The sequence below is a fragment of the Danio aesculapii genome, chromosome 23 (assembly GCF_903798145.1).
Source record: "Danio aesculapii chromosome 23, fDanAes4.1, whole genome shotgun sequence".
Taxonomy (NCBI): domain Eukaryota; kingdom Metazoa; phylum Chordata; class Actinopteri; order Cypriniformes; family Danionidae; genus Danio; species Danio aesculapii.
In genome coordinates, this window is record NC_079457.1 from 31,328,772 (window position 1) to 31,338,469 (window position 9,698).

The following is a 9,698-nucleotide window of genomic DNA, read 5'->3' on the forward strand; positions in this document are numbered from 1 at the left end:
GATAAACTCTTGGCTCTCAAGATCATATAACTGCATGGTAGGCATATAAATATCAAGGGAACCAAGCAAATAACAATATAAAGTTATTGTTATTGCGAGGCATGCAGTGATGGGCTTCTCATTAATCCTAATGGTGCGAAAGAACAGTCATCTGCTGCACGCTGTGCCACCTAGTCAGCCGTTCCCACATCAAACAAACAGGGCTTAGTGACACACACTCATGTCTGAAACGATATGCTGCTACAGACAGATTCTAATCCACAGAGCCTGTTGTGCCAGCTGCTTTGAGCTGTTAGCTCAGGGTATGTCTGAACAAAAGGATTATAAAGTCAATTAAACGAGTAAAAGAGCAGAACATGCAGCTCATTAGACAGTGCGTAGAAGCATCACGAGTGCCAAGACAATCAAATCAAGAGGCTTCTCTCAAAAACAGATTATTTAGTATAAAGAAGACTTCAGTTTGGACTGGAATGTTTGACAACGGCTTCTTTTTTAACCCTGGAAAGTGATCAGATAGGTGCCGACAGATAAACAACAGCTCTGCCCATGAAGAACCACAGTTACACCATTCCACCTCTCCAGGAATCCAGCGGAGGCTATGAGCTCAGTCATCCCTTGGGGGGACGCCACCAGAAATAGAAGCAGGCGTGGATTGATGAAGGGCTGAAGGGAGCACAGCCAATGGAAATTAAGGAAGCAGAGAATACATACAACACGCTGTCACCTGGGGAGGTTGTTGGCATAATAATGGGAAAGAGGGTGAGTCTAGTAACCATATACGTCAACCCTCCCATTTTTCCCAGTATTCTCCTGTATTTTACAGTTCTATCCCGCTATCATCCCATAAAGGTATTTTCCCGTATGTCTCCCGTATTTTCAGTCTTTCTCTGAAGGGTGGCAAATAAACATTAAAAAGCTGACCCTCCCTATAGGCAACCCATACAGCCGAACCACCAGGGGCCGCCCCTTGCTCTTAAATGTGAGTCTGTTCTGTGGTTTCGCTTAAAGGCACAAAAACACTTTAAATATATATATAAAACAGTGGGATTCCCTTTCCTTTTCATTACAGGTGCCGTCTCCCCTTCATTTGCAATCCTCAAAACAGTCATACAGCGGTGCATAGTGATAAATAGACGCTGTTTCCTAAACGGATTTTGTACACGCGATTTGAAGCGGAGAGAAAGTCTGGGTTTTGGGTGCATGTTTGAACAGACATATACACATAACTAATAATAATAGTACTAATAATATCTAAAGATGTCGATCTTGGGTTTTTTTTTTTTTCAAACAACTAATTTTGTCCTAAATGAGCATAACATGTTAGAAAAGCTATTGAATGCTTTTATTTTAATGTTAGATATGTGCATTTTTAAAGTGACACCAGTTATTTAATGCAATCGAACTAAAAAAATCTAAATAAATAAGAAATTCATTCATTGCTCTTTAATCAGAATGTTTAAGTTATACAATGAAGAAACGGCTAATGAGATTTGATAGCTTGATTCAATTTCATAATAATAGTTATTCATTTTAATAAGCTGAAACTGTTTGCTAATGTATTTGCTGCTAATGTATACTTTTTTTTTTTGTAAATAATAATAATAATAATAATGAAACATATTACTGACCATTTAACTGTTTATTAACGGTTAACAGCTCCAAATGAACATTTAGTAATTTGGGGATTTTTTAAAGGGTGGGTTGGGGGAAGACAATCCTATATTATGGTGGGCATATCCTTTATTTTCACATCCCAATGTTGATAGGTATGCTAGTAACCCAATCAAGACAATAACAGCACTATATATATATACACACGCACACAAGAGATATTTTCTGCCATCCGTGTGGTATAAACCAAATTAAACATCCAAACAGTGCAGGACACTTTGGCTCCATAATAAATTAAATTATTTGTTCACGTTAAAGCAGATCACATGCCTCAGTGGTTTAATCAGAATATTGTCAAGCTGTAATAATACTTTTGTGCACTCACAAAACAAAAAACTTTTTTCCCCAATTAGTTGTGCTACTCAGTGTTACCATAGTGTGCACGTATACTGGCATATGCCTGTGTGCAACTTCTTGTTTGAAACATAGGATAACGCATCCTAGGTGCGGCCAAATATAACACATGAAACTGTGCCCTGTACTCACACTAAGGAGTGTAACTGAAAGTTTACTGAAGTTGTGTGTGCACAAACATAATATTGTAGCTTGATAAAATTCCAACTGAACTACTGGTCTGAATATTTCAGAAATTGTTAATTTACTGGGATTTTTACACACAACTTTTCCCAGGAGTTTACAGTTAATGGTAGGGCTGGACCAATAAATGATATCATATCGAACCATGATAAAATTTATGTCAATACTCTATATTGATCTAAAAGCCAATCACACAGCAGAAATGTGCAACAATGGGAATCTAAAAGTGTGTTGATATCGAATTTTCAGCCACCGAGATGTAAAGATTCTAGATCTATGGGAATTTTTTAGATGTATCGAATACGATACATTCGAGATGCAGTGTTTCCTCTAGGATTTTTTTCCCTCTAGGCCTTTTACAGATCTACCAACTGTTTATGGCATTATTTCAATGACAAATGTTATAAGCGCAGTATTACAAGTCGAGATTGCATTTGTATAATACGAGCATGCAAATCTCTTTGCTTGCTGTCGATTTCCACTGTTCGTTGCACAAAACTTCTTGCGCGCCCTCAAATATATGCTGCTCAAGTGCAGATTTTCTTGTGTGCTCTGAAATAAACGCTGCTGAAGTGCGATTTAGTGCATTTATGTAACCAGTATGTCTCCAACATTTATTGGATTGCTAGGAATATTTTTGAATGTCTCCAATAGACTACAGAGTGGCATTAATGCGTCCCTGAAGTAAAGTGAAAACGGCTACAAACTCCAGCAACATAAAGTCATTGTATGCATTGTATGTTTGCTAGCCTCACGCATCACGCACCTGTCAGTCTGTCAGTCAGCATGTCACCTTAAAGGGTTAAACAAATAACGCACAACACTACTACGGTTACAGAAAGTTGGTGCTGTTATAATTCACGTACCTTTCAATATGCTTTGGTTGCGATTATAAACCGCTATAAAAAAAAAACATGACTGAATGTTTTTGAATGAGAATCTGTAATGTAGCCAAAGTGGGATGAATTTTGCTGCGGCACCCGCCCCGCCATGGAAGAATGAATGTAGCGAAACCATAAGATGCATCAAGTTTTCGGCCACCAAAAATTTATCGTCCAAAAATATGCTATGCCATTTAAAGGACGCTCTAACCTTTTTGGCTTCAGTCATTGTTAGGTTCTCCTTTTTAAATCTGGAAGCATTAACAACTTGTGTGGAAACATATATTTGTTATCATTCAATTTGGAAATATCATTCAATATCGCCCAGCCCTAGATAATGGTCCAAAGAGAGAGAAACTTTCCAGTGAGTGACAGTTCTATTGGTAAAATGGCATTGTACATGTCAATGATCAGTGAGAATGCCTAGACTGGTTTGAGTTGATATCCACTTAATATGAGGGATGAACAGAATTTGCAGCAAAGACGAATGAAGAATTAAGATTGAAAATATGAGCCAAAAAAAAAAAAAAGCTCTGGACTGTGCTGTGCTGCACTGTCAAGTTCGCTGGTTTTCACTTTCCCTCCACCTGTAGACACTGCAATGCAGAAAGCACTGCACTACATAACCCATTGATTTCATTCAGCAATCAAATTCCATTTTTGTGGCTGAACAAAGCACAAAAGCAGTGGAGCATGTACACCAGTCAAAGTTCAAAATATCTTAATATTCTGAACCACACACGCTTAGCGGAAAAGCAAAGCCCACTCAAATAATGCGCTGAAAGAACATTTCTATGTAGTATTCTTGCTTCTGCTGCTTGCAATAGTGCTAATGTGCTGTTATGGCAATGCTGGCAAACTGATGCCTCTCAACTGGTTCACTGTCAATAAAACGTAATCCACGACCAAAAACAAAATAGCCATAAGTGTAAATATTTGGAAATTGAGATTTATACAATCACATTAATTTGGAGTCATTTTTTGTTTGTTAGAATAGGATAATATATGGCCGAGATAAAACAGTTTGAACATCTACAGTCAGATGAGAAAATTGCCTTCAAAACTTCCTAGATTAAATTTTAGCAATGCATATTAACAATCAAAAAATGTGTTTTGATGGATTTACAGTTGAAAATTTCATGGAAATTGATCTCCTTAATATTGTAATAATTTTTGGCATAAAACTAAAATCTATCATTTAGACATTCCATATTTTTGGCTATTTCAATATTAGACTGGTTTCCTATGACACAAATGTGATTGTTATTTGATTGGCTTGTGTTACTTAGAAAATGTTTTTCAGTTAAATTTAAAAACCTTACAAAATTGTATTATTTAATTTAATTATATAAATTACAAATCATTATGACAAATGGTTTTAGGGCCAAGTGCATTTAGAACTTTCAGGTTCAGCCCAGAATTTGCCTGGTCACCTACAATGCCTACCTGAGAGGCATCCTGTGATGCGATTATTGGCAGATGTGCACATTGGCGATGACAATGCTGAAATTATATATTGTGCAGTTCTAGCTCAAGTAATACCTAATACAGCTAGATGCAAATAAAACAGTGTCACACATCTATTCCAAGCACCAAAAAGCTAGAAAATTTACTGGACGATACAATAATAAAGAAGTTGAAAAGAAAAAGACTGCATTCTAACAAGAAATAAATCTTTTCAAAGTTCACAAAAAAACAAAAAAAAAAACAAATCAGGATTCCATCAAGTTGTTAGAGAGACCTGACTATAGTAGTATTGGTAACCTAGTAACCAACAGTAAACAAAACAAGCATAACAAAGTCAAGTGATTAGTCACTTGCGCATAATGTTCGCTACGTCAGAGTACGGCAAATGAGCCTCCATCTCTCATTATTCACATTAAACCCTTTTTCAAACAAGTTCAAAACCACCTCAAATGAGCATAAAAAATATTAAACGATTTGTATTGAATATTTGACGTTTTTCTCGTTTCTCATGCGAATCTTCAAACTGTGCATTGACACAGGGGGATGGAAACATATGGTAAACTCTTAAGCTTTCTACAGACCGTGCAAATTTAGCAACATTATTGAATCTAATAAACATGGACATGACATTATGCCACCTATTAAATCAGAGCTTAGAAGACAGTTAAATTTGTCATAATAATAAAAAAAAAAATCAGTGGGGGGAAACTGTGATTGTAAGAACATTCAACATTTTAGCTTTGGAAATATATGTTGTACTAATATCTGTTCTGTACTAGGCATGGGACGTAGGGTTGGGCGATGACAAAAGTCTGGCATCGTACGATGTCTAATGTGAAACATCGCAATGAACGATGGCATCATCGTCATAGGCGTCGGTAAATGATTATTTGAGAATAATTAATTAATTAATTAATTACGAATTAATTATTTGTAGCCTACCGTTTCAACTACCTGACCCACATGGTCTTTGTTTTACCATAATCAAATAACTAATAAATAAAAGAGAAGTTGCACAAATTACCACCTGTCAACTACTTTTTTCCGCAGGCATGAATAGGCAGAGTGATCTGAGTTGTTATAATAGCGGCAACAAACTTGGTTGGTTAAAAACGTAGACAACCAGCAGAACCAACCAACAGTCTCTGAGGTTTTCGCAAAAATTACTAAGTACAAGTATGAAAGTGAAAGATTGAAGCAGTGTACTGACACTGTGACACGTTACCTGATAGATTCAAAAGACAAGATGAATTAAATATCACGTTTTAACAACTATAGAGAGACCTGATCCAGCGGTACATGCTTAATAAACTGTCCTGACGTGCATTGCTCAAAGCTTCCGCTGAGCTGGAGCTCAGACGAGCACATGACAGAATGCGTGTGTCTCTCTCTCTGTGTGTGTGTGTGTGTGTGTGTGTGGTCACGTGATTGTGCGTTTTCAGCACATGGTATTCATATAGTGTGGACGGAGGGCTGTTCAGAATGCTAGCTGAAACACGAGTGTGGACGTGGATCGTTTTTGTTCTAAAAATGCCATTTTTTAAGATGTATTAGTGTAAGAGGGCCATAAAGTGTGTGTTTTTCACGAGCGGGGTTTGCGAAATGAGGGCAGGGCAGAGGATCGCAATGCCGGCTCAGCATGGTGATGTCTATCGACCATCGGCAATGGATGACGGCTATCGACCCAACCCTAATGGGACGATAACCGTTTTTCAAGGTATACATCGGTTTGAAAAAGTCAAGGTTTTAAAACAGCCAAAATTTGTAATACCGTAATGAGCTATGTGTAAGATTTTTTTCATTTACATTTTTAGGACAGCAGAAAAAAATATCCAAAGATGCCATTTTAAATTGTAAAGAAATCTGAGTTTTTGAAACAAATGAAGACAGTACAAGTCCATAATTCATTTTCATTATTTAGCCTGACATATGTACTGCTCCAAAATATCATAAATCTTTCAAGAAATAAATTACATTGTACTCAAAGGGGAAAAAAATAATTAAATTTTTACCCAGACATTTAAAAAGAACGTATTTTAGATCAGTAATCACAATACTGTGATACCGTTATATTTTTCTCCAAGGTTATCATACCGTCAAAATGTTTATTAATTGTGTGAGCTTTTAATCATCATTTGACTTTATCTTCTTCACCTTCATTATAGTGTTGTCAGACAACACTAAAGTAATGCAATAAACATTACTGTAACAACATTAGACGCAACATAAATCTGTAATGTATATAACTGTAATGATTAAAAAAGAAAACGTGTGTGTGTGTGTGTCTGTGTGAAAGTAAAGTTTTATGTCCATGTAGAAGGGACAAAAAGAACAGACACAAGGTAAATTTTGGGACAGAATAGGTCCATAACTGCAGGTTACTTTCAAAAGCTGTTCAGACATTGCTGTACCCATTGCTGTACCAGAGATGGAGCGAATAGCAGAAAATGTTTTTAAAGGCCTTGAGTTAAGCACCTACTGTAGTTGTGTGGAACTTTGTTAATTTATATGTAGGTCATAAAAGCAAACTGGCCACGTTTTAGTCAATCAGATTCAAACTGAAAAAGGAAACTTGTTCATTACACCTGGTGTTTTTATCCTTGTCTTTAGGCAAGGCAAGGCAAGTTTATTATATAGCACATTTCATACACAGTGGCAATTCAAAGTGCTTTACATAAACAGGAATAAAGAAACAAGTATTAGAGAAATAAAAACAAATAATAGAAATGGTAAAAATAAAAATAAAATAAAAGCTGATAAAATGTGTTATTAAAGAATTAAAAAGAAGAGAAAAACATAGTAGTTTGATCTGTCGGACGTAGCACAGTGCTCATTCAGTAAAGGCACAGCTAAACAGATGTGTTTTCAGTCTTGATTTGAACGTGTCTAATGTTGGAGCACATCTGATCATTTCTGGAAGCTGATTCCAGCAGCGAGGGGCGTAGTAGCTGAAAGCCGATTCACCCTGCTTTGACTGAACTCTTGGGATTTCTAATCTATTTGATCCTAAAGATCTGAGTGATCTGTTAGGTTTGTATTCAGTGAGCATATCTATATATATCTATGTATTGAGGTTCTAATCCATTTAGTGATTTATAGACCAGTAATAATACTTTAAAATATATTCTGAATGTAACTGGGAGCCAGTGTAAAGACCTGAGGACAGGTGTGATGTGCTCTGATTTCCTGGTTGTGGACAGAATTCTGGCCGCAGCGTTCTGGATGAGCTGCAACTGTCTGACTGTCTTTTTGGGAAGGCCAGTGAGGAGGCCATTACAGTAATCCACCCTGCTGCTGATAAAAGCATGAACAAGTTTCTCTAAGTCTTCACTGGAAACAAAGCATCTAATTCTTGCAATGTTTTTGAGATGATAGTATGCTGATTTACTAACTGCTTTGATATGACTATTAAAACTCAGATCTCACACCAAGAGTCACACCAAGATTCTTGACCTTATTTTTTGTTGTTTGACCCTTAGAGCCAAGGTACGCATTCACCTTGAGAACCTCATCTCTGTTCCCAAACACAATCACTTCAGTGTTCTCTTTGTTTAACTGAAGAAAGTTTTGGCACATCCAATTGTTAATTTCATCAATGCATTGGCAGAGGGTGTCAATGGGGCTGTAGTCATTAGGCAGTAAGGCTAGGTAGATCTGAGTGTCATCAGCATAGCTGTGGTAGGAGATTTGGTTTTTTCTCATTATTTGGCTCAGAGGGAGCATGTAAAGGTTGAACAGGAGTGGTGCCAGAATCGAGGCTTGTGGGACTCCACATGTCATGGGTGTCCACCTCAACCTATGGTCACCTATACTGACATAGTAACCTCTTCCTTCAAGGTAAGATCTGAACCATTTGAGGACCGTCCCAGACAGCCCAACCCAGTTTTCCAGCCTATCCAGAAGTATGCTGTGATCGACAGTGTCAAATGCGGCACTGAGATCGAGTCTGGCTAGTCTGGCTTCGACACAACTTGGCTGATTGGATGAGCTGATTGCCTTTCTGATATTATTGATCTTGTCAGTAAAGAAATGAGCAAACTCATTACATTTGCTTTCAGAGAGTAGCTCACTGGGAATCCGACTGGGGGGGGGTTGTGAGTTTCTCTATCGTTGCAAAGAGTTTATGAGCATTGTTTACGTTGCTGTTTATAAGGCTTGAAAAGAAAGTCTGCCTAGCAGTTTTTAGTTCCATATTAAAAGCACGAAGACTGTCTTTATAGATATTATAATGGACTACTAGTTTCATCTTTCTCCACATACGCTCAGCTTTTCTGCACTGTTTTTTCGTCATTTGTATTCTTGGGGACCTAGTCCAAGATCCCCTTTGCCTGCTAGTTATATTCTTGGCTTTAACAGGAGCAATGTCATCTATGACATTCTTAACTTTAGAGTTAAACAAATCAAGGAGAGAATCAACAGAGTCTGCAGATATACTTGGTGCTAGCGATATGGCCTTCATAAACTGCTCATTAGTGTTCTCATTTATGCATCTCTTTCTGACAGAGACAGATCTGTCTTTAATAGCTGGAGTGATCAATATGTCAAAGAAAATACAGAAATGATCAGATAGTGCAACATCCTTAACAACAGTTGATGAAATGTGTAAACCCTTAGTTATAAGTAGATCAAGAGTGTGTCCACGATTGTGTGTGGGTCCTTGAACATGCTGAGTCAGATCAAAAGTGTTCAAAACAGTCATCAGTTCTTTTACACCATTGATTTCTGGATTATCAATGTGAATATTAAAATCCCCAGCAATGGTAAAATAGTCAAATTCAGAGGTTACTAATGATAACAGCTCTGTAAAATCATCAATAAAAGTTGGAGAATATTTTGGAGGTCTGTAGATAATGATCAGTAAGATACGTGGAGCACCTTTTAGTGCTATACTCAGATATTCAAAAGACAAAAAGTCACCAAATGACACTTGTTTACACTCATAGACATCTTTAAACAGGGCAGCAATGCCTCCACCTCTCCTATTGGCTCTGCAAACACTCAAAAAGTCAAAGTTTAAAGGAGATGTTTCATTCAGAACTGCTGCACTACAGCTGTCATCTAGCCAAGTTTCATTTAAAAGCATAAAATCAAGGCAATTTGAGCTGATAAAATCATTGAGTAAAAGTGCTTATTGTTAAGTGA

General features: G+C 37.1%; 1 protein-coding gene across 1 annotated transcript in view; it reads right to left on the reverse strand.

The window, feature by feature from the left end:
• Window positions 1-492: 492 nt before the first annotated feature.
• Window positions 493-9,698, reverse strand: part of phf20b (PHD finger protein 20, b) — a 28,640-nt gene continuing 19,434 nt past the window's right edge. The window contains exon 6 of the mRNA XM_056449650.1: window positions 493-663. Coding sequence (XP_056305625.1) covers window positions 493-663 — 171 coding nt within the window. The remainder of the gene's footprint in view (window positions 664-9,698) is intronic.